Source organism: Purpureocillium takamizusanense, chromosome 14 (assembly GCF_022605165.1).
Source record: "Purpureocillium takamizusanense chromosome 14, complete sequence".
In the NCBI taxonomy this organism is placed as follows: Eukaryota; Fungi; Ascomycota; class Sordariomycetes; order Hypocreales; family Ophiocordycipitaceae; genus Purpureocillium; species Purpureocillium takamizusanense.
Window position 1 is genome coordinate 286,384 of NC_063081.1, and position 20,932 is coordinate 307,315.

At 58.2% G+C, this 20,932-nt stretch overlaps 11 protein-coding genes across 12 annotated transcripts; 6 read left to right on the forward strand and 5 right to left on the reverse strand.

The window, feature by feature from the left end:
• The first annotated feature begins 133 nt into the window (after nt 1-133).
• Nucleotides 134-1,677, forward strand: JDV02_010785 (uncharacterized protein). The gene is made up of 3 exons (XM_047992547.1): nt 134-443; nt 533-709; nt 792-1,677. Exons 1-3 carry the CDS (start codon nt 304-306, stop codon nt 1,396-1,398), a joined length of 924 nt encoding a protein of 307 aa, XP_047848561.1. The 5' UTR covers nt 134-303; the 3' UTR covers nt 1,399-1,677.
• Nucleotides 1,438-3,285, reverse strand: JDV02_010786 (uncharacterized protein). Of its 2 annotated transcripts, XM_047992548.1 has the most exons (2): nt 2,009-3,285; nt 1,438-1,946 (listed from the first exon to the last, which is right to left on the reverse strand). In XM_047992548.1, exons 1-2 carry the CDS (start codon nt 3,188-3,190, stop codon nt 1,668-1,670), a joined length of 1,461 nt encoding a protein of 486 aa, XP_047848562.1. In that variant the 5' UTR covers nt 3,191-3,285; the 3' UTR covers nt 1,438-1,667. The 2 variants fall into 2 exon arrangements, with proteins under 2 accessions (XP_047848562.1, XP_047848563.1); XM_047992549.1 differs by having other exon boundaries at nt 1,922-3,285.
• Nucleotides 3,286-3,491: 206 nt separating this feature from the next.
• ALG6 (Dolichyl-P-Glc:Man(9)GlcNAc(2)-PP-dolichol alpha-1,3-glucosyltransferase) lies at nt 3,492-5,677 on the forward strand. The gene is made up of 2 exons (XM_047992550.1): nt 3,492-3,830; nt 3,897-5,677. The coding sequence occupies exons 1-2, from the start codon at nt 3,596-3,598 to the stop codon at nt 5,444-5,446; spliced, it is 1,785 nt and encodes a 594-aa protein (XP_047848564.1). The 5' UTR covers nt 3,492-3,595; the 3' UTR covers nt 5,447-5,677.
• A 200-nt stretch (nt 5,678-5,877) lies between these two features.
• On the reverse strand, nt 5,878-6,317 carry RPP2B (60S acidic ribosomal protein P2; the record flags this gene model as incomplete). Its single annotated transcript, XM_047992551.1, has 2 exons — nt 5,878-6,051; nt 6,159-6,317. The coding sequence occupies 2 exons, from the start codon at nt 6,315-6,317 to the stop codon at nt 5,878-5,880; spliced, it is 333 nt and encodes a 110-aa protein (XP_047848565.1).
• A 568-nt stretch (nt 6,318-6,885) lies between these two features.
• On the forward strand, nt 6,886-8,872 carry JDV02_010789 (uncharacterized protein). The gene is made up of 2 exons (XM_047992552.1): nt 6,886-7,337; nt 7,418-8,872. Exons 1-2 carry the CDS (start codon nt 7,332-7,334, stop codon nt 8,540-8,542), a joined length of 1,131 nt encoding a protein of 376 aa, XP_047848566.1. The 5' UTR covers nt 6,886-7,331; the 3' UTR covers nt 8,543-8,872.
• Nucleotides 8,873-8,881: 9 nt separating this feature from the next.
• JDV02_010790 (uncharacterized protein) lies at nt 8,882-11,271 on the reverse strand. The gene is made up of 2 exons (XM_047992553.1): nt 9,971-11,271; nt 8,882-9,915 (listed from the first exon to the last, which is right to left on the reverse strand). Exons 1-2 carry the CDS (start codon nt 11,017-11,019, stop codon nt 9,081-9,083), a joined length of 1,884 nt encoding a protein of 627 aa, XP_047848567.1. The 5' UTR covers nt 11,020-11,271; the 3' UTR covers nt 8,882-9,080.
• Nucleotides 11,272-11,451: 180 nt separating this feature from the next.
• On the forward strand, nt 11,452-12,574 carry rpc25 (DNA-directed RNA polymerase III complex subunit Rpc25). The gene is made up of 5 exons (XM_047992554.1): nt 11,452-11,599; nt 11,668-11,766; nt 11,827-11,923; nt 11,995-12,145; nt 12,200-12,574. The coding sequence occupies exons 1-5, from the start codon at nt 11,588-11,590 to the stop codon at nt 12,420-12,422; spliced, it is 582 nt and encodes a 193-aa protein (XP_047848568.1). The 5' UTR covers nt 11,452-11,587; the 3' UTR covers nt 12,423-12,574.
• JDV02_010792 (uncharacterized protein) lies at nt 12,391-13,638 on the reverse strand. The gene is made up of 4 exons (XM_047992555.1): nt 13,464-13,638; nt 12,970-13,364; nt 12,731-12,892; nt 12,391-12,677 (listed from the first exon to the last, which is right to left on the reverse strand). The coding sequence occupies exons 1-4, from the start codon at nt 13,508-13,510 to the stop codon at nt 12,499-12,501; spliced, it is 783 nt and encodes a 260-aa protein (XP_047848569.1). The 5' UTR covers nt 13,511-13,638; the 3' UTR covers nt 12,391-12,498.
• A 180-nt stretch (nt 13,639-13,818) lies between these two features.
• JDV02_010793 (uncharacterized protein) lies at nt 13,819-15,278 on the forward strand. Its single transcript, XM_047992556.1, has 3 exons — nt 13,819-14,044; nt 14,205-14,488; nt 14,676-15,278. Exons 1-3 carry the CDS (start codon nt 14,008-14,010, stop codon nt 15,069-15,071), a joined length of 717 nt encoding a protein of 238 aa, XP_047848570.1. The 5' UTR covers nt 13,819-14,007; the 3' UTR covers nt 15,072-15,278.
• JDV02_010794 (uncharacterized protein) lies at nt 15,265-19,603 on the reverse strand. The gene is made up of 6 exons (XM_047992557.1): nt 19,170-19,603; nt 18,981-19,115; nt 18,868-18,930; nt 18,230-18,813; nt 16,503-18,182; nt 15,265-16,444 (listed from the first exon to the last, which is right to left on the reverse strand). The coding sequence occupies exons 1-6, from the start codon at nt 19,255-19,257 to the stop codon at nt 15,428-15,430; spliced, it is 3,567 nt and encodes a 1,188-aa protein (XP_047848571.1). The 5' UTR covers nt 19,258-19,603; the 3' UTR covers nt 15,265-15,427.
• Nucleotides 19,604-19,715: 112 nt separating this feature from the next.
• JDV02_010795 (uncharacterized protein) lies at nt 19,716-20,923 on the forward strand. The gene has a single exon (XM_047992558.1). It carries the CDS (start codon nt 19,718-19,720, stop codon nt 20,816-20,818), a length of 1,101 nt encoding a protein of 366 aa, XP_047848572.1. The 5' UTR covers nt 19,716-19,717; the 3' UTR covers nt 20,819-20,923.
• Nucleotides 20,924-20,932: the final 9 nt, after the last annotated feature.

Below are 20,932 nucleotides of genomic sequence, written 5' to 3' on the forward strand. Positions count from 1 at the left end.
TCACGATGGTGTAAGTGAAAACTTCACACAGTCTAGACTTTTCTGTAAGACCTTTGCCACTGTCCGAGGGGGTTGGTGCAAATCAGATATAAAAGCGTAGCGTGCCGCCGTGTTCAAAAGCCTCACTCAGACTTGGAAGTCGACATCAGCAGTGACAAAACAACCCTGAGGCTCAACAACATACTTGCCTACTTGGCCACAGATCAGTGCACGACCAGTCTCCCCTGTACTTGAGCCAACGACTTACACAAATTATCTCGTCTTCTCTCTCTCTCTTTTCAGCAATTCTACCTCGCAGAAAACATGAAGACTGCAGCGGGACTCGTCTTTGCCCTCGCTGGCATAGCCAGCGCGGTGCCTCGACCTACACACACTGAATCCACCTGCCTCGATGAGTCCGTCTGCATCGACGGCATGAGCGAGTGCGGCGTGGTCTGGGGCGGGTACGCTCTCTTTCGCCCTCTCCTTTTCTCTCCCCCTGTGATTCGACTTGAATCGATGAATGAGCACTCTATTGACAATTCGTTCGCAGGTGCTACAACCCGTGCTCCCAGCCGTCTCCGACTCCCGCCCCGTGCCCCGCCACGTCTTCCGACAAGTCGACGATCACGGCTCCTCCGGTGACGCCAACGACCGCCCCTGAGGATGACTGCCACACGCGCATCATCTGCATTGACGCCATCAACGAGTGCGGCATCCGCTATGGCGGGTAAGTCTAGAACCCCGTTCGTTCCGCTGCCGAGGCTCGCAGGAAACAGGAGCGCTGACACTTTCTGGACTGGAACGCGCAGCTGCATCCCCGACTGCAAGCCCTGGGCGCTCAGCACGCCTCCCTGCCCGAGCTCGACGTCGACGTCCAAGAGTGTGGCGTCCGATGAGGGGTACATGACCGCGTGGAAGCGCCAAGAAGACGGCAAGATGACGGCCTGGAAGCTCGACGACGGCTACATGACCGCTTGGAAGGACGACGACGGCTTCATGACCGCTTGGAAGTCTGACGACGGCTTCATGACGGCCTGGAAGTCTGACGACGGCTACATGACCGCCTGGAAGCGAGACGAGCAGAACACGACGCCGGCGTACAAGTCCGGCTTCATGACTGCCTGGAAGAGCGACGACGGCAAGATGACTGCCTGGAAGGAAGACGATGGCAAGATGACCGCCTGGAAGGACAGCGATGGCAAGATGACTGCCTGGAAGGACAGTGACGGTAAGATGACCATGTGGAAGGAGAACGATGGCAAGATGACTGCCTGGAAGGAGAGCGACGGCAAGATGACTGCGTGGAAGGACAATGACGGTAAAATGACGGCTTGGAAGGTCGACGACGGCAAAATGACTGCCTGGAAGGACGAGTCTGGGTTCATGACCGCCTGGGCTCCTCAGCCGACGCAGTAGTAGTCGCGAAGACTACCCGCCGCCGCAGCACTTCTCGAAACGACGGCCAAGGAATGACGCATAACGACACTGGATAAAGGGACAGGCTCAAAAAGTTTGATGCTTTTTTTCGTTTCTTCGCTTGGTTTTCTCGGCTAGGGATTTATGGAGAAAAGGCCTGCTCGGTAGGAGCGGCATGCCCCTAATAATGCATAATAAGTAGACCTTGACTTAAAACTACATAATAGCACGCTTCGGTTCCTTGATTTCCTAGTTCGGTATATGCCTTGTTAATAATACGTACTGCTTCCGGGCGTGGAGCTCGTCCGCCCATAGTCTACCGATGTTCCAGGGTAGGCTCCCACGGGCATGGCTGGACTGCCATGAGCCTCGTCGTCGGAGCTCAACTCGTGGCCTAAGTCATCTTCTCCGTCTGGAGGAGATCGCATAGCCTCCAGAACGTCTCTTTCCAGGACTGGGGGCTGGTACGGCCGTAAGGTGCAAATCTCGCGCCCCGAGGGCATCTTGGCGAGGAGCGAATTGACAGGTGGTATCAGCTGGGTGTTCATCTGCGACCTGGATCAGCCAGTGCACATTGTTGCCCGCAAATCGTCAATGGGACGGGGCTTACAGTGTCATTGATCTTGTTCCACTTCGCGTCAAGCATCTCGAGGATCCTCATTTCCTCTAGCCGACCAGCATCGACACCCCAGGCCGTTTCCTTCTCGACACGCCGGTCTTCCCTCTTCTCCGTCAGGTCCTTCTTGAGCCGGCTGAAACTCAACCCTTTCTTGCCGTCCCTGTCTTTGGGTTCGACGCCGAGCGCTGCGAAGCCCGCACGGAGCCAGCCGATGCCCTCGGCCGTATTGCCATCGATTTCCGCGTGGATGCCGAAGAACCTGCAAGCCTTGGCTCGGCTTGTCCGTCGAAGGTCCTCAATGTATTTGGTCACGGCTTGGCTCATCTTGCCGGTGCCGGTGCCCGCAGACTGACACAGTGAAGCCGCCTTGGCTGCGTGGTCCGACGCCGCGAGACAGAGACGGGCATTCAAGTGGGCCTTTGTCTTGGGAATATCCGGCGACTTGAACATCCACTCCTTGTCGTTTTTGTTCCTATCTTGCGCAACGGCGGCGGGATACGGGTCATCTTTCGTGACTGCAAGAAGAGTTGCCTCGGCCAGCGCCAGAGACGCCAGGCCGCGGGCCGTGGTCGGGGCCACGTCCACGCTGGGCGGGGTGCTGGATATTTGCTCGCTCCGGTTTGCAAGGTAGTCATACAGCGAGGCGGCATCAAGAAGGTGCTTATTTGCCGTTTGGATAGCTGCTGTCCTCTCCGTCGAGCCGATGAATTCCCCATTGATGACGTATAGCGGCTGAAGTATTGATCTCGCGGTAGAGACGTAGGCAAATGCGAGCGTTGATAGAACAAAGAAAATTTCGTACTCCAACGAGTTGATCTTGACCCGCGGCCGTTCCTTCCCCGGGACAATATCGCCGGACAACGTCGGCCGCCAGCTAATGGCCGGCGCCGTCTTCAGGACGACATTGATGCTCTCCCCGCCAACGAGAGCGCTAGAGCTCACGCCGGCGTCCACGGCGAGAAGGTAGGGGATGTACCCGTCCAGGCTGGCTATAACGATGGCGAGATCGCCGGATCGCGAGGCTGGAGGCAAGCGCTTGTGTTTCTTGAGGGCATCTCGCATGACCCCTCGCTGGGTGCTGGCGTGGATGGGTAGTGACGGATGAGAGTCACAGCTGAAGCAGGACGAGAAGGAGAATGCCGACGTGGTAGGCAGAATAAATGGGAACGGCATCTTGAAGGCTCAATAAGTGTCATATATGACTATCGAGAGTGAAAGCATGCCATGTTGGAATGTCTGAAGCGACACTGGACTGAAGCGAGTCTAGGTTAGGTGGCTTTCTGGAGCTTGGCCTGGCGGGTGGCAGCCCAGTGGCATCATAGGCCCACGGTAAAAGTTTCCACTATTCATACTGTGTATTTGCAGACATCTTAGCGCTGCGCTACAGTGCCTTGGACAGTGCATTGCCTCGCCTCCAGGAGCCCACTTCCCCTTCCAACAGGACACTTATTAGTGCCGACCCAGAGAACTACAGCTCCAAAGCAAGCGAGCGGCTCGCATCCTCAACCCACGGCCGCATTTCCGGCTGCTCCATGAGCGCCACCACCTTGCAACCGACTCCGTCGATGCGGTGACACCATGGCAATGGCCAGTCCCTCGCCGCACAAAGCCCGGCGCAAGCCCAAGAAGCCCGGCAATGGCGCCGACGCAATCGCGCGAACGCGCTCCGAGGCGCTCGTCCGGACGCCCACCTTTCCCCTGTCTGCGTTCCTCTGGCCCGCGCGCAGCTCTTCGTCGCAGTGGGAGGTGCTCCCGCTCATCCTCATGGTCGTCGGGCTCTTCCGCTGGGCTGCCGGTCTCTGGGGCTACTCTGGTATGGCCCAAGGCGCTCGCTCCTTGTCTCGCGAAACAGAAGCTGACCAGCCGCGCCTGCACGCAGGCTTCCAACGGCCACCCATGTTTGGCGACTACGAAGCACAGCGGCACTGGATGGAGATCACGACGCACCTCCCGATTTCGCAATGGTACTTTCACGACCTGCAATGGTGGGGTCTTGACTACCCGCCGCTCACGGCCTATCATAGCTGGGTCATGGGCAAGATTGGCGCCCTCATCGACCCGGTTTGGTTCGCCTTGTTCACCTCCCGCGGCTCCGACGACCCGACATTGAAGATATTCATGAGGGCAACGGTCATCGTGTCCGAATATCTCACCTATATCCCGGCCGTCGTCGTCTTTGTGCGGCGTTATAGCCGACTCAACGGCGTCGCTTCTTGGACGAGCTCTGTGGCATTGGTCGCGATCCTCATGCAGCCATCAACGATTCTCATCGACCACGTCCACTTTCAATACAACACAGTCATGCTAGGCCTCGTCCTTGCGAGCATGTCCAGCTTGCTTGCCGACCGGTACCTGTGGGCGGCAGTCTTCTTTGTCGCGGCCCTAGGCTTCAAGCAGATGGCCTTGTACTACGCCTTCAGCGTCTTCGCCTACCTCTTGGGCAAGTGCGTCTTTCCCACCATCAACATTACCAGACTACTCGCCATTGCTCTCGTCACACTCATCTCGTTCGCCGTCTTGGTGCTTCCACTAGTCTTGGGAACCTTGTATGATAGGCATCGGGGCCTCGACCCGCGACCGGATCTGGACGGCCCTCCGCCACCCCTGCCTCTGTTTCCTTTCCTGAATCAGTATTTTGATACCCATACCCATACCGTTTACTACGCAGTTGTTCAGCAGATGGTGCAGATGGTGCACAGGATATTTCCCTTTTCGAGGGGCTTGTTCGAAGACAAAGTGGCCAACTTTTGGTGCGCGGCCAATGTTGCCTTCAAGCTTCGCAATCTCCCTCCTGCGCTTCTGCAAAGGGCAGCGCTCGGAGCGACACTCGCCGCCATCATCCCGCCCAATGTCGTCTTGTTCTTGCGACCGCGGAAAACAACGATGCCTCTCGCTTTTGCGGCAACAGCCTGGGGCTTCTTCTTGTTCAGCTACCAGGTTCACGAGAAGAGCGTTCTTTTGCCCTTGATGCCGATGACTCTGTTGCTCGCCGGGAAGCAAGGCATGAACGGAAATACTCGGTCCTGGGTCGGTTTTGCGAACCTGCTAGGTGCCTGGACAATGTTTCCGCTGCTGCGCCGCGTGGACCTCCGGGTTCCCTACGCGGTCTTGTCGCTGCTATGGGCATATCTCTTGGGGCTTCCTCCAACGTCGTGGAGTGCGCCTTTCGAGGTTCAGGACGGTCGTTCCAAGCGCATGCAGTGGGCGACGGCCTTGCTCCATGGGGCCTTTTACATCACCATGGGCGTTTGGCATGCCGTTGATGCATTCGTCAAACCACCGGCGGGGAAGCCTGATCTGTGGGTGGTGGCAAACGTCGGAGTCGGCGCAGCTGGCTTTGCGCTATGCTATTTGTGGTGCCTCTGGAGGCTTCTGATGGAGAGCGGTCTGCTGCCTTCAGGCACAACATCCAAGTCGAAAATGCAATAAGCTGGTACGATAATCGTGGAAGTTGAGGTAGACGGAGACTAGACGTGGATGATCAAAGTCCACCAGCGACACAATAGATACGGCAGCTCAACTGAGTGCCAGTTCACACGAATGCATCACTCTTTGAGAGCACTCCGTCGGGCGTCTCTGTCCATGTCGACCCCCCGGGCTTTGAGGTGACCGGGGTTGGATGCGGATCTCACGTCATTAATTAGAGGTCGGACTGAAAGCATTGCCTTCGAAAAGCTCGAGTTGTCATTTCCATGAACAAGGTCTAAAATGCCGGCCGTATTCCCGCCCGCAACCCTGTCCACAAGCAACCAATCCTCTCACGCCGGAGACATGCAAGAACAGTCGCGTAACCCGCCCGAAGCATTCCCGAAAGCTGTCGTTGGGCGTCATAACCGTGCGGATCCCTCGTGGGAAGGCGCTTAGTCGAACAGACCGAAACCCATATCCTCGTCGGACTCCTCCTTCTCCTCCTCCTTCTCCTCGGCAGGGGCGGCGGCAGCGGCGCCGCCAGCAGCAGCACCACCGGCGGCGGGGGCGCCACCCGCACCGCCAGAGGGGACGGAAGCCAGCTTCTCGGAACCGGAGGCAATGAGCTGCGGGGTCTGTTAGCATCTTGCTCTCTCTTCCCTTTTTTCGTGTCTTGAAGACAAGGGGCGCGCGCGCGCGAAAAGGTTATTGGCGCATCGAAGGGGCGTCGTACCTCGCTGACGTCCTTGCCCTTGAGCTCAGCGATGAGCTTGTTCAGGCGCTCGTCATCGGCCTCGATGCCGACGGAGGAGAGGACCTTCTTGACGTCGGCAGCCGAGGGGGAGGCGTTGCCGCCAAGGCCGAGGAGGAGGTAAGCTGCGAGGTGCTTCATTTTGAAAGTGGTGACTGCGCGTTCAGATTCTCGTGGTCAGCGGGAGATGGTTCCGGACAGGCTCGATCGCGTCCCGAGGAAGGCGCATGCCCGTATCGCCTCCACGGCGGCGGCAGCGCAGCGCATTGGGCGCGATGGAGCGCGGCAGGGGCGAGGAACTCACAGTTGGAGTGATCGAAGAGGAACACGAGAAATCAATCAATTTAACCGCAAGTTGGGCGGAGACTGAAGCCTTCGAGTTCTGGTTGACTCTTGGTGGTTTGGTAGACAAAAAGGTCGAGGTTGAAAAGTTGGCCCGGCTGCAGACAATTTTACATCTGTGGGCGCCAAAAATGTGATTAGGCGAGCAAATTGTTAGGGCGCGTGGGGCACGCTTGCTGTGCTGAGCGTGCAGCTAGAAGGGCAAAATTGGAGCCTAGGCGTACCCGGGTACGTACCGACTACTGCCCCTCCTCCTCGCTCCCCCCACCCCTTCACCATTGCTGCGTGTGGCGCTCTCTCCGAATGCCGCGCGCACCGCCACATCCCTCGGCCTCGCTTTGTAGCATCACGTGGCCTCAGCCTCGTGGGCTCTTTGTGGCGCAAACTTTCCTGTCGGCCTCATGCCTGCCTGTCTGCTGGGCCTGCTGGTGTTTTGTTGGCCTGAATCACTCATTGGACTCTTCCTGGCCTGCGCCCTTTTGCTTTGTTCATCCTTGGGTCTTCCGTTCTTCAGTCATCTATTAAGGCGTCTCAGGCCCTCTCTCCGCCTTTTGCCATTTTTGGTGTGCGCAGCTCGCCCACGCTGTCACGCCAGCCGTTTTTTCTTGCCTCCCGCCGAGATACGAAAGGATCGACGCCCTGAACCGCCGCTTCATGAGGGGGTAGTCGGCCTGAGCACGCCACGTCGCCCAGCGCTCCCGGTGGAGAGCGTCTTGGCTTTTCTCAACGAGCATATTATACTTCTTTTCTAATTCACGACGTTGGTCTGGCTCTGGTGACGCCTCTGTTTTTTCCAAGGGCAGGGCGGTCACGATGCCGGTATGTCTTGTTTGTACCCGCGACTGAGGACATGAGCAGAGTGGGAGACTGACCAACCAACCACCCCCCGGGTCCAAAAGATCGGAGACCTTTTGGCTCAGATTACTGGCGACCAGTCGACTGCCGGCTCGGCCCGAACACCTACGCTCCCACGGGGCAGCCAGGTACCGACGAAGCGGAAGCCCGACGATGACTTGCGCGGCAACGCCTCCAAGTCGGTTCGCCACGAGCCTTCGCAACGGCCGAGCCACGGCTCGCGCCCGACAAGCGACAGGCCCGCTGCATCGCACCGGTCGGCTTTGAACGGCTCGAAACCCGCCCCGGTCGACAGGACCAAGTCGGCAAACGCGATATCGAAGCCAGCCAGGCCCGCCATCCCTGGAGCGCGGTCGAGCCCGAACAATACCCCGGCACCAGTCCCGGCCGCCCCAAGAGCACCCCCGAAGAAGGGATCCTTTGCTGAGATTCTCGCGCGAGGGCAACGGGCCCAGGCCGTAATGGGTCAGGTGGGCAAGATCCAGCACAAGAAGGTCGAAAAGGGAGCAGCAGCCAGGAACAAGGAGGACGTGAAGACTCCTCAACCTGGCAAACCGACTTCCGCTCAGGCAAAGGGAAAGCAAGCGGCTGGATACTCTGGGACATCAAAGGCCGCTCCCCGAAACGGCACGAATGGCCATCGCGTGGCGGGCAAGAAGGACCCTCGAGACACCCAGGCAGGCCGATCGAAGACCGGAACCTCTCGACGCGAAGCAGAAGAAGAAGCCGCCGCCGCCGCCGCCGCCGCCAAAAAGGTCAAGAAGGCAGCCCTTGTCAACACGGGCTACGCCGGCACCGCGCGGCCCAAGCCCGCGGAAGCGGGCCACCGCAAGAAGGAGACGCCCCGTGGCGGAGCGCTGCTCAACGCGCCCATATCTCGGGGCTCGTCGAAGCGCTCGCGCTACGAGGAAGACTACGACGAGGAGCTCGACGACTTCATCGAGTATGACGACGAGGAAGACGAGGGCGGCCCGAAGTACGGGTACGAGTCGGACGGATCCTCGGACATGGAGGCCGGCCTGGACGAGCTCGACGTCGAGGAGCGCAGGGCCGAGTATTTCGCCCGCAAGGAAGACATCGAGGAGGAGCGCCTCGAGAAGACCCTCAAGGCGGCCAAGGAGGATCGCAAGCGCAAGGCCATGGAGGAGCTGCGAGCGCGCCGCCGCTGACGTGGCGGCGGGGCCCAAGGAGCACCCTGATACCACGAAGGCTTGATTACTTGTCCGTGTTTGGGCATCACCTGGGGCGTTGGGAAAGAATGGCCATGGCATTTGCTACCGTATCCTTAGCCTCGATTCATTAGCGGCGGAGTTTGATCGTTTCATCCCTCTCACTTGGATCTATTTCCCCTTTTCGAGCTTACACGTGGAGAGAGTCGGTCAACCAGGGGCCCGGTTGAGATAGCATGCAGCAAGGGTTTGGGTGTTGGCACCAGGCAGCGATGTATTTCGATACCGAGACTGGCATTTGAATTTGTAAACATGTCATGCAAGATGCACAATTTATTCGTCATTACCATGAACTATGCCTCAATCAGCAATATAGCTGCTGCCCCGAACAGAAAGAAACTTAACAGCAATCTTAATACCCGCATAAAAGACTCCTTCCCACGATCTCGCTCCAAAATTTATGCACATGGCCTGCTACTGAGCAGATTTCATTGCCCTCGACACGAACGCTCTCGTACCTCTTCCTATCCCGTTCGTTTCAAGGGAGATCGTCGCTTCCAGACTGCTTGCCGTTCCCGCTGCCATATGGCTGCAGAAGCCAGCCCTGGTAGTGCTCAGCCCCTTGGCTACTGACCACCTTCGCAGCTGGGATGGCTGACGGCGGCGGATGACGGCGACTCGAGTTGGCCTCTTTCTTGATGGGGGGTTCGGGCAACGATGCTGGGGCAGCCGGCAGGAGACTCGATCCGTTGGGCTTCTTGTTCTTGTCCTTGTCTTCTTTCACGTCCACGTCCATGGCGTCGGCGCTTCCTTGGCCCTTGGGGATAGCCTTCATGGCTCCCTTTTCGCGCAGGTACTGGATGGACTGCAAAATGGTCAAATCTTCTTGCTCCTTATCGTTGAGAATCAAGCGTTGCTGAATGGTCATGCGGCCATCGTTGGCCTCGCGTTCTTTCATGGCTGCTTCTCTCACTTCAGGATCGTGAACGAAGCGGCACTTGCCCTTCTTTCCACACGTTCCACCGGTGGCGTAATACTTGCAGTGTTTCGAGATATCAGCCTTCTTGGCCGGAGGTGGAGGAGGCGGCGCGGCGGACTCGGTACGAGAAGACATGACTTCGGGCTTCTCGTCATCCGACGAATCTGGAGACACGTCCCGCATCTCATCTCCCTCATCGCCTTGCTCACGCTTTCGCTTGATAGAAGACTCGACCTTGCGAAGCTGCTTCCGTAACTTGTCGGCTTGCTTTTCCAGAGAGGCAGCCTTGTCCTCATCCTTTCGTGCCACATCGGCAGCTTTCTTGGCCTCCACTCGCGCGCGCGTGGGGTAATTCTTGCGACGTTCGGCCAAGAAAGCGGCAACGTCGGAAATTCTAGAACGGGTCAGGGTTCCTCGAAAAGTCAACCTTGGGAATTAAGGTGACATACTGCAGGGTCTCGGCGCCAATAAGATCTACGAGAGCCTTCTCCTCTCCTTCGTCGTCTTCCGACTCAGACTCCATGCCGGGGGTCAAACCTAGTGTGTTGGTCTTGCGCTTCTTCTTCTTGCCAGCCGACTGCGTATCGACCTTGACCTTGGCATCGTTGCCGTGGTTCTGGTGATTCTGCTTTTGCTGACCGTGATGGTGGCGAGCCTTGTCCCCGCCGCCGTGATGGTGACCACCACGCCCGCGAACGCCGTCTCTGTGCCCTCCACCTCGGCCGCGACGATGGTACTGACCACCGTGGTGGCTGTCCTGGTGATGGACAGGCGCGGGAGGAGGAGGCGGTGGCCCCGAGTATGGATACTGGGCTGGGGGATAGTGGGCAGCGCGAGGATCATGCGGGTATGGCTGGCCGTACACTGGCGCCACTGGCTCGTGGTCGTAGGCCTGCCGGACTGGAGCTCCCATGTGCGAATGCTTGGAAACACCCCTGTCGCTGTAGCCGCCTCGACCTCTGTTGTTAGAATAGTGCCCCTGCTGGGGCGAGCCTTGATGGCCCCAGTGAGACGCGGCCGGCTGGGGAGGAGCAGCCTGATACGGGTGACCATACTGCTGCGGCGCGCCGTAGGCAGGCTGCTGGGAGTATTGGGTGGGGGCATATGACTGAGGAGCGTAGTTCGGATGGTAATTTGATGGGGAGATGGGTGAGGGAGCATGGGGATGAGCGTTCTGCGGAGGGGGGGCGTGAGCGTGTTCCGGAGCCCACTGCTGTGGATGAGGTTGGTGATAGTTGGCTGCTGCGGACGACGCGCCGTATGCGGTCATGCCATGGGCCGCATACGGCTGCGGAGGGTACTCGTAATGAGTTGGGACCGCCGCGGCGGCGGCCTGATAGTCGCCTCTGCCCCGGGAGTACTGACCCCCGCGACCGCGACCACCAGATGGGCCCCCTCCCCGGTGGTGAGCGTAGGATGGCGTCGGTTGCGCATACGCATGATGGCCGCCCGAGGTGGACGGAGGAGGCGGTGGCGGAGCATAGCCGTAGCCAGACATTGTTTCTGTCTCGGCTCGAGCCCGTTGAGAGTCGCAGCAGAACACTTGCCTGCGGGTATAAAATTCGAACCGAACAACGGCGGTCTGACTTTGTCTGGGTGCTCTTGGGCTTAAGAGGCGGTCGGTGATGTTATTCGGTCAAGCAAAAGGCGACATACGACCAAAAAGACAAAGGCAGGCGAGGGGACAGAAATGACAAGTCGATACGGCCGTTGACGAAAGACACAAACTCGAAGGGGCGACACGCCGTGAAGAAGCTTGGTTGACGAACGGGAAGGTTGTGGCGGCCCAAGAAAAAGAGTTGAGGGAGTCGCGGCGCGTCTCGCAGCCGGGCTAGTCCAAAAGTGGCGGGCGGTGAAATCTGGTCGCACGAGGGTCCGGCAGAATTTTGACCTTGGCGCAGAGCTTCCTGCTTTCACCAACTCTACTCGACAACGACTCATCCCTTGCCTTTAAATCTTAGCCAGTCGGGTACCAAAGCGACTTTTTTGTCAAGAAAGAATTAAATAAGAACCTTCTTCTAGGAGATCTCAGTCGAATTGGGCCGTCTGCGCCCGTCAGACGCACCATGTTCATCTTGGTATGCCCCGCTACTCACTCCGCCCATGGAAATTCGATGCCGGAAGCTAACGGGAGCAACACCCATAGACCAAGATCTCGGATCTTGTCCAGATCGACCCAAAGGACTTCTCAAAGCATAGCATAGTTGCTCTGGAGGACAACATCAACGAAAAGTATGCTAATAAGGTATGCTTTTATCCTGGATGCTCGCACTGGCTGGGCTGGCTGGCTGACGCAGATATTCAGGTCATTCAAAAGATCGGCTTGTGCATATGTCTATACGACATTCTGTGGACATCAGAGGGACTCATTGGCCATGGCACTGGCCTTGTCAACGTCAATGGTGAAGAGGCTCTCCCATTTGGCTGCGTGTCATTGTGAAGCTGTCGGCGATGTATGCTGACAGAACGCAAGTCGAGTTTCGAATGATCGTCTTTCGACCTTTCAAAGGAGAAATTATGCTTGGCAGGATACGAAGCTCCACACCTGCAGGAATCAACATAAGAACAGACTTCTTCGACGATATTCTTGTTCCGTACGAGCACCTGCCAGAGGGCGCAGAATAGTGAGTGCCGTCGCGTCCCGGAGAAGGTGAACGGACCATGCTGACCTGTCACAGCAACCACGGCGAGCAGCTCTGGATCTGGAACGTCGACGAAGAGAGACTCTTTTACGACAACCACGAGATGGTGCGGTTTCAAGTCGTTGACGAGGAGTGGCATGACCAGACGCCGGCGGGGCCGTCACAAGCCGAGGACACACCGGCAAAGTCACCGTACAAGATCAAAGGGAGCATGGCACAAGACGGGCTGGGCGTGTGCCTATGGTGGGATGAAGGCTGAAGAGCGCGACATGACCTGCGTGCGAGACGCCAACTTTTGTATTGTACACAGTCTATATCCGGCCACTACCATGAATCTACGATTTGATACCCTCTAGTAGACGCTCCTCGACATCGTCCAAGACGGAGTAGTGCTCGACGACAGCCAGGTTCTCGGCCTCGGCCTTGAACTGCTTGTCCGGGTCCTGGCCGGGGCCTCCCATGCCACCCATGGGCATTTGCTGTGCAGCCATCTGCTGGGCCATTTGGCTAGCGGCTGGACATATAATTAGTCTCCGTGGATGACTTAGGCAGACAGAGGAAGCTCACCATTGTCACTGCCGAGCAAGAAGACGTAGACAAACTGCAGTCCGAAGATGCACAGAAAGTACCAGCTGATGCTGGACATCCACCGAGGGTCCATGTCCTTGGTCTGTACGCCCGCCTGCAGCATGCTCTTGAACTTGATGGTGATGGGGAACGGCAGCTTCACTGGGAGGGGAGTCAGCGCGGGAACCTCGGGATTTGCGCAGGGATGAATGGATGGAAAGGGGGGGGGGAGGACGCACTGATGACATATCCGCTGAAAAAGGCATTGATCCAGCTCATGATGAGCGTGTTGGGGATGATCATGGCCATGTTGTTCTTCATCATGCCCATCATGCCGTCCATCTGGCTCGGGTCGGTCAACGGGTTGGCGGGGGGCTGGCCCTTGCGCTCGGGCTCCTTGAGGAAGGCGCCCGACTCGTAGCCGGCGACGAGGGCCTCGCGGCGGGCCTCGAAGGCGCGCTGCGAGAGCGCGTGGTAGCTGGAGCGGAGGGCGACGCCGCGGGCGAGGGCGCGCTGCTCGCGGAGGGCGCGGGCCTCGAGCTTCTTGGGGGCTGTGGCCATGAGCACCGAGGCGTAGTGGCGGAGCACGCCGGTGAGGACCATGACGACGGTGATGGGGATGAGAATCCAGTAGCTGCAAGAGGGGCATCGTCGGGACGCGCGCCGCCACGGTCAGCAAGACGTCTTCATGGCATGGAGTGGGCAGCAGGGCGAGGACGGGGGGCGGTCGCACAAGAGCTGGGGGTCCCTGTGGAGGGTCTGCACGGGGATCTGCGCCATCTCGAGGATCGCGCGCTCGCGGGGTCGGGGAGGACGAGATGGCGATTGAAGGCGGCAAGCGGTTGGAGAGACGGTCAAGGTACGTCCCGCGGGCGGCTGTGTACAATGGAGGGATGGTGATGATGGAGGTGGTGATGGTGGAGGCTGCTGCCGGGCTTGCTCTGCGGAGCTTTGATTCTGGCGCAGACGCATGGACGCAAGGCAAGCTGTGCCGCGTGTGGTGGGGCTGCCGCTGTCTGCCAATTCGCCTCAGCTGGAAGGCCACCTTAGCTCTCCGCGCCAGAGCCAGGCCAACTTACACCACTGCTCTGCTCCAGACCAGACATCCATCCCATTGATCGCATCCCCCCAGCCTTCGTCCACGTCGCAGCAACGACCACGCGCGATACCTTACTTACTTTTCCTCGAACTCGTGCGCGCGCGCCCGCTCACAACGAATTCTTACCCCCGCCCCCTCCCACGGCTGCTCCGCGAGAGCGCCCTCAACACCAGCAATCATGGCGACCGAAAAGATCAGCCTGTACAATCTCGCCGGTAAGATGCTGCTGCTGCTGCTGCTGCCCCTCGTCGAAGCTTTGCCGTCGCCCTGTCCCCGGCATCTTCTCCCTCCTCCGTTCCTTCATATACTCGCGATCATGTCTAGACTTTCCGCACCCTCCTCGCTGACCATTGTCCCCTTCGCGTCCGTCCGCAGACCTCAAAAACACCTCCGACGACGCCATCCCCAACTACCTCAACTCCCTCAAGTTCAAGCAGTCCCACTTCCTCACCGACGTGCGCCTCGCGCTCGGCTACACGGGCTTCGCCCTCGCCGCCGCCTGCTTCCTCTGGGACTACAAGCTCGGCTTCGAGAGCACCAAGACGTACACGGCCGTCGCCGTCGCCGTCTACACCCTCATCAACGGCGCCCTGACCTTTTGGATGGCCGAGGTCGAGAAGGGCACCGTGTACCAGGGCGTCGCGCCGTCGGGTGAAAAGGTACGCGGTCTTCTTAAAAAAAAAACCCCCCTCTCTGGGCCTGCTCTGCTCTGTCTCGCGGCCGTGAGGCGTCCTTAATCTGTCGTGGCTGTCTGCTCTGGCAAACCAAACCCAACCCCCCTCCCCAGTCGCTCGATGCTGCCACATGGACCTATCATACTGATAAACAAACCAAAACCACACACAGATCACCATCAAGACCGCCACAAAGAAAAACGACCCCACGTACCGCCTCACCATCTCCGTCGAGCCCAATAGCAAGAACGCCGGCGCCGGCGCCGCCCCCCCGGAGGTCGTCGAGCTGAGCACGCCCTTTACCGCCTTCTTCGACGAGACGGGCCGCTTCGTCGCCCAGCCCTTCCAGGAGGCCCTCGCGTCCGCCGTGCCCCTCATCGGCCGCCGCGACCCCAAGCGCGTCAAGCTCGCCTCCCAGGCCATGCTCGACGCGAACCCGGACCTGCTGGACGCGGTGCTGGCGGCCAACAATAGCAGCGGCAGTGCCGGGGAGGACCCTGCGTCGTCGAGTGCTGCGACGGGCGCCGAGCCCGCGGAGAAGAAGGGCGGGAAGCGACGCAAGGCCTAGGCGTTCATGCGCGTGGTGGTGCCGCCGGTTGGCCGGCTACATGTAGAGGTGTAAAAGGAGGTGATGTGTGGAAGGGGAAGCGTGTACGAAGCGGGATGACAAAGGAGGGAGTGAGAGCTGGCATTATATCCGTTTCGGTTTGCTTGGGACAGTATATGGCAGCGTTATGGCAATTTATGATTGAAACCGAACACCCTCTCATTTGCGACTCCTACGCGACCACTTGACTGCGCGCGCGCACACAATGTTGTCTAACGGCGTAACCTATCTATGCCCTCGACCAGCCCGTTCAAACCCCACCAAACTCCAGACTCACCCAATGCTACATGGCGCATTTATATCGCATCAGATCTTCCTCACTTCATATCTACCCACGCCGCGCGTGCCAGTCTAGCCGTCTTCCTGAGGTCACGCACGCGATGCCCGCACGCCGTTGCCAACTCGCGCTGCACCTGCGCAGCAAATGGCACAACATGTCTCGACTCGAAAAGCCGAGGCAGACCGCCCACAATCTCCAACGCAATCTTGCCACACTCGGCCTGGACCGCGGCATCCGCAGCCGGGGAGCCGCTCGCGTAGTCCTCCGGCATCCAGTCGGGTCGGGTGCGAGTCGGTGTCGACCGACTCGAGAATAGGCTGATGCAGACGTTGATGAGGCTGCGAATATGGCCTTGGAGTGTCTCTGGTGCCTTGGTGATGATTTGTTTCAATACGTCCATTGCTGCCTTGGCGTCGGGGCCAGTACCCAGGTTTTGAGCAACGGAGATGGCGACGCGCACCACTTTGCCCGAGTCGTCCTCATATACCTCAAAAGGCAGTTCGCGAACCATCAGCAATGTGGCAATGGCGTAGTTCGTTTTGATGAGTGGCTCCTGTATATCGGATGATCCGCCCACAGCAATGGTCATCATAGGCTGGACGAGGTCAAAGTAGAGCTTTTGCTTCCACAGCGGCTTCATGACGCCTCCACGACCGTAGTATGCGTTGCCGAAGCCAGCAATGACATCCAAACCTCGCGCAAGACGGTACCCGGAGATTTTACTATTGGGAGCTTCCCGCAGCAGCTGGAGCAAGCCTTTAGTCTGCTTGCCGGTGCACCGAAGTACCAAGGCTCCAACTACTACATAGATGGTCAGGACTCGTTCGACTCCGTTGCTTTGGTGCTGCGGGTTTGACTCGACAGAAGCTTGTTTCAGAGCATCCGCCAGATGTTGTTCCAGTACTGCGACCGTCTCGGGCAATGTCTCGAGCTTGTACTTGTTTGCCAAGTAGCCGAGGATAGACCTGATGGACGGAAGTACAGCCGGATCAATCGACTCAGCCACGGGGGAGGTGCATCGAACCAAGACCCGTTGTGCAACCCCGATTTCATACTGTAAACGCTCGTTAGCTGGCATTATCTCTGCACGGGAAACGACGAAGAAGACTCACAAGTTGAGCAATGACGGCCGCCGGCATGTTCCGCAATAATCCTGCGGAGAGAATGCTCAACGGGCCTAAGACAAGCCAGTCCACCAATTCGTCCCTGGATGGGTCTCCCCCTGGGGCAAGCGACACGTCCTCATCGCGGAATAGGGTCAGAGCCCACGTCGCCATGCCGTAGCATGAAAGATTCTTGCTGCTCATCTTGTTGATGACATGAGAGGCAAGGTTAGAAAGCTGGTGCAAGTACCGGAGCGTGGGCGTATCGGTCCCGGAGAACGAGTAGGTAAAGCAAAGTCCCTTGTTTCCGCTCGGAAGACTGAGGGATTTGGTTGCGCGACGATAGAGCTGTCGGCAAACACCAAGAACGATGAGCAGGCCATCATCGTTCAGCCTGGAAATGCTTTCTCGAATTGCGCTGATGTCCTTCTGGGCATCAGGAACTGCAAACACTTGATTCGACGGGCTTGACACATCGCTGTCAAATGATCCGAGTTCAGGGTACCTAGAGGTAAACTCGGGGGACCAAGGATTTTCTGATAGCCTCTCTGACCAGACGTGATCGCCTAGAAGGTTGTTGCAAGCTTCGTCAAAGTACTGTAATGCCACTAACAGGGCGTCGACCAAAGTACCCCAAAACTCAGGATCTGGCCTGGTGTCCATGGCAGTGCTCAGTTCGTTGTACACAGTGCCAACCAGGGCCAGAAAGTGTTTCATGGCGTTTGATTGGGACGACCTCATGTCCGAGAATCCGACCACAGAAAGTATAGAACAGAGTCTTTGCGCAGAGAGTGATGTCTCAGCACTGGCCGTAGGATCGCTATGCCGAATAGCAGCCGCGACTCTTGCAGTCAGCGGTAGATATCCTGGTGGGTAACCATGTATGGAGCGCTCAAGTGCCTTGATGGATTCGTTGACCAGCTCATCTGATGCTGCCTTTTGCGACTGGTTGTGGCGAGGCAAGGAAATGATGTCAAACAATGACTCGCATATTTCCGCACAGGTGGTCCCCGGAAGTAACAAGTGGGCGTCAGGCTGAGCCGAGCCTGGAGCGTCCCGTTTTGTGACTGCGAACTGGCGAGCGAGCGCTCCTATTCCCTGAACAGCCTCGGTTGCCAGCTTGATGTCATCGTATGATGAATTTGCGTCCTTGGCGAGCTTCACAGGATTCCCATAAACGTCGGTGTAGAGTGATCTGAAGATTGAATCCACTGCTGCGAAGTCGGCCCGCTCAGCATCAGTCATTTCGATATCGGCCAAGAGTAGACGAGTTTCAAGAATAATGTGTAGGATCTTGTGCAAATCTCGAGAGTGCGCCGGCGACTTCGGGTGGCGCAAGTTGTCTTTAATGTGCGTGATCGCAGGTGCTACAATCAGGACAAACGCTGCTGTGCTTGCGCTCAAAACGCTGACCAATAATCGTCCGGAGGCTGCGGTATATGTCGGGTTGGACAAGTCTTCGACGCAGTCTCGAGTGACATTGAGGCAGAAGTCGCGCAGCTCGTCGCCCTTCAATCTCGTCGTAAGGGTTCTCATCACTTCGAGGGTGGCGTTGATGGTATCCTCAACCTCTCCGTTGCGCACCTCATACTTGAGGCTGCTCCATATTCTATTGACGAATGCCGAAATAGACTGATCGGCCCCTGTATATTTTTCGAGGCACATGTCGATAGTTTGCAGGATATCCACCTGGAAATGATTAGCCAAATACTTGGGACAACAATGTGTTAACGTACCTTGACATTGACAGTGACCCCATCTCCTTGATCTAGCTTTCCCAATAAGAAGGGGAAAGCAAGAGGCGCAAGACTGTCATTGGAGGCAAAGCACCGCCTCAGCTCTCGCTTGAGCTCGGCAGGTTGGACCTTGCTCTGCGAGGTACGCGGCAGGGTGATGGGAAAGTAGGCTTTGAAAGTGCCATATACTTCCTCCACCATTTCTTTCGAGGGCGAATAGTTTGCAAGGAAGTAGCTCAGGATTCCAAACCATACCATCAGACAATCGGGATCCCTCTCGTTCTGGCACAGCTGGAGGAGATCGTTCATGAATCCGGAGGATGCATCCCGATGCTGCAAGTCGCTGGCGATTGTGGGGTCCACAACCAGCTGCTTGAGCAACTCATACACTGCGAGGCGCGTCTTTGCGACCTGGCGAGGGAAGTCGTCCTTGAGAGTGCAGACCTTTGAAATGATGTCGCGAGCGCTTTGCGGCTGAAAGGACTTCATGCGAGCAATCTGCGATAGGGCAGTGGCGGATGGCTTGATTCCTGCTTTGTGATCGACGTCGAACATGGCACCGAAGAAGGCCACTAAAAGTTTTACTGCCCGACAATGAGCACAAGCATAGGTTGAAGACATTGAGACGGTGTGCTTACCTTGACTAGGCTTGAGAACGTCGGGTTTCAAGAAGTCTATCGTCTCGGACAGGAATTCGAGCGCTGGATTGTTTAGCCATTACTCGGATCACAGTCTCCTGGGAGATGAATACCTTTTGCCCTGGCTGTCCAGTCGGTCGAGTCTTGGCCATTTTGCATCTCATCATCGTCGCCGCCGGGCATCCATGGCTGAACGGATTCGACCCAGCGCGCCACGGGATTCGAGGCTGGTGGTGCGCTTGAGAGTTCTGCGCGAACAGCATTAGCCTTAGTAACTACGTAGTTAGTGAAGATTGAACAACCTGTGGCAGCTCTTTGAGCGATGATGTTGCGCTTGGCAGCATCGTCCTCGAGCACGAACTCGAGGGCGAGCTGGCGAAAGTCAGCCATGGCGCAGGGATGCAGGTCGCCCAAGGCCGTAGTCCTCAGAAGCGGTCCTCAGAAGGGCGAGGCCATGCACCTTGGCACGTGCGTCTGCAACAGTGCCGTGGGAGGTGAGGCGAGCCCGGGGTATCCCGTGAATGGCGGGGCAGCAGTTTGTTGCCGCTGCGCTGGGACGAGGGGCAGTGACAAGGACTGGGGTCCCGTTCCGCTTCGCCGTTGCTTGTGCCGGGTCTCTGGGCTGATTCGGCTGTGCAGGGCGGTAGGAGAGCCGCCTAGGGTTCAATGGCGTCGTCTGGTGCCTGTGTCAACGATGCTGAGATGAGGCAGATGGACGGGTTGAAATATCGTGCCGACGTCGGCTTTAGTGGGGGAGGTTTTGGCAGCCGCAATCAGGAACGGACGGAATTTCCAGTTGAATCCCCAGGCGCTGCCGACGACCCACTTTTCCACCCATGACGGCATTTCCATGATTCGAGCATCGCCTGTCGTCGCTTGTTGCAATTCTTCCATCGCCAAACTACGGATCGGGCCCCTCTGCGCGATCCGGTTTACCATCATGGCATCCTTACGGATACCGACTCTACGGCACCTCGCCTCTTGCCCCCTGCGCGTGGCCCGCCTCGCGACCCAGCGACGCTGGGCACAGGTGCATGACGTGCGCTTCCTCACCCAGCAGCCTCCCCAGGCCGTGCTCGACAAGTACCGCTCCAAGCTCGAGCAAAAGGCCAAGCAGGAGGGCCACGACGGCATCGACGGATTGAAGAGCGCGTATGCGGACAAGATCCAGGCGCAGCGCAGGCAAGACGGCGTCGAATTCCCCGCGACAAACTACATACCGCAGGCTGGGGACACGCCCGTGACGCAACCGAACCGCGGCCCATTGCCATCCGACACGGCCTTTTCAGCCGATGCTACAGCTTCCGGAGCCCCAGCGGCTGCCAAAGTTCCGACGGCGGGCGCCGACAAGCCGGCAGTCAAGACGCTCGACGAGATACTCGACCTCGGAAAGGTCCGCGAGCTGCCCGAGAAGGAGCTGACGGCCATCTGGCGCCTTCGACACGCCAACGCGCCGCAAAACATTTGCGCCGTCATCCCCACGGCGACATACCAGGCCATGGAAGACGTCGCCCGCAAGTCGCCCCAGTTCGTCTTGCCTGTGCCTCACGAGAGCCAGGGCGCCGAGATCCACTTCCTCCAATGGACCTTTGACGCGGCTTCCAAGACGAGCACCGTTCTCTTCACGCAGCTCGCCGAGTACAAGTCGAGAGGCGAGTTCGCGCAGCCGCACACTACCGTCACCCACCACCTCGACCTCGCGGGCGACAAGGGCCTGGTGCTGATGCAGGGCCAAGTCATGGACGGCCGGGGCATTCAGCCCGAGCACGCCAAGTGGCTCGTCATGTGCCTCCAGAGGTTTTACGGCGGTTGGGAGGGGGGTGAAGGCGAGCTGACGGGCGACCGGAAGGAGAGGGCAGACGAGAGAAGGAAACTGCTTGAGTGGTTCGCCAATGGCGACTCCCGATTCAGCGTTGAGAAGCTACTGGAGGAGGCTGAGCGCATGGGCTAGACATACAAGGCAGGGGTGGTGCATATACGATAAAAGGCATACACGGCGGCGCATCTTGTACTATAACGTAAATTATGTACAATCTACATCTAGCATGAGTCCCAAAGCGGCTCC

Excerpts from the sequence above, each read along its gene's own strand:
- JDV02_010785 (XM_047992547.1), top strand. The coding sequence starts at position 304 with ATGAAGACTGCAGCGGGACTCGTCTTTGCCCTCGCTGGCATAGCCAGC. Across the intron at positions 444-532 it reads TGCGGCGTGGTCTGGGGCGG|GTGCTACAACCCGTGCTCCC; the intron begins GTACGCTCTCTT and ends ATTCGTTCGCAG. Across the intron at positions 710-791 it reads TGCGGCATCCGCTATGGCGG|CTGCATCCCCGACTGCAAGC; the intron begins GTAAGTCTAGAA and ends TGGAACGCGCAG.
- JDV02_010786 (XM_047992548.1), bottom strand. The coding sequence starts at position 3,190 with ATGCCGTTCCCATTTATTCTGCCTACCACGTCGGCATTCTCCTTCTCG. Across the intron at positions 1,947-2,008 it reads GGAACAAGATCAATGACACT|ATGAACACCCAGCTGATACC; the intron begins GTAAGCCCCGTC and ends TCCAGGTCGCAG.
- ALG6 (XM_047992550.1), top strand. The coding sequence starts at position 3,596 with ATGGCAATGGCCAGTCCCTCGCCGCACAAAGCCCGGCGCAAGCCCAAG. Across the intron at positions 3,831-3,896 it reads CGGTCTCTGGGGCTACTCTG|GCTTCCAACGGCCACCCATG; the intron begins GTATGGCCCAAG and ends GCCTGCACGCAG.
- JDV02_010790 (XM_047992553.1), bottom strand. The coding sequence starts at position 11,019 with ATGTCTGGCTACGGCTATGCTCCGCCACCGCCTCCTCCGTCCACCTCG. Across the intron at positions 9,916-9,970 it reads ATTGGCGCCGAGACCCTGCA|AATTTCCGACGTTGCCGCTT; the intron begins GTATGTCACCTT and ends GACCCGTTCTAG.
- rpc25 (XM_047992554.1), top strand. Across the intron at positions 11,767-11,826 it reads ACGAAAAGTATGCTAATAAG|GTCATTCAAAAGATCGGCTT; the intron begins GTATGCTTTTAT and ends GCAGATATTCAG. Across the intron at positions 12,146-12,199 it reads CTGCCAGAGGGCGCAGAATA|CAACCACGGCGAGCAGCTCT; the intron begins GTGAGTGCCGTC and ends GACCTGTCACAG.
- JDV02_010792 (XM_047992555.1), bottom strand. The coding sequence starts at position 13,510 with ATGGCGCAGATCCCCGTGCAGACCCTCCACAGGGACCCCCAGCTCTT. Across the intron at positions 13,365-13,463 it reads CACAGGGACCCCCAGCTCTT|CTACTGGATTCTCATCCCCA; the intron begins GTGCGACCGCCC and ends CCCCTCTTGCAG. Across the intron at positions 12,893-12,969 it reads TTTCAGCGGATATGTCATCA|TGAAGCTGCCGTTCCCCATC; the intron begins GTGCGTCCTCCC and ends CTCCCCTCCCAG.
- JDV02_010793 (XM_047992556.1), top strand. The coding sequence starts at position 14,008 with ATGGCGACCGAAAAGATCAGCCTGTACAATCTCGCCG. Across the intron at positions 14,045-14,204 it reads CAGCCTGTACAATCTCGCCG|ACCTCAAAAACACCTCCGAC; the intron begins GTAAGATGCTGC and ends GTCCGTCCGCAG. Across the intron at positions 14,489-14,675 it reads TCGCGCCGTCGGGTGAAAAG|ATCACCATCAAGACCGCCAC; the intron begins GTACGCGGTCTT and ends AACCACACACAG.
- JDV02_010794 (XM_047992557.1), bottom strand. The coding sequence starts at position 19,257 with ATGGCTGACTTTCGCCAGCTCGCCCTCGAGTTCGTGCTCGAGGACGAT. Across the intron at positions 19,116-19,169 it reads CGCTCAAAGAGCTGCCACAG|AACTCTCAAGCGCACCACCA; the intron begins GTTGTTCAATCT and ends CTGTTCGCGCAG. Across the intron at positions 18,931-18,980 it reads CTGGACAGCCAGGGCAAAAG|CGCTCGAATTCCTGTCCGAG; the intron begins GTATTCATCTCC and ends TAAACAATCCAG.
- JDV02_010795 (XM_047992558.1), top strand. The coding sequence starts at position 19,718 with ATGATTCGAGCATCGCCTGTCGTCGCTTGTTGCAATTCTTCCATCGCC.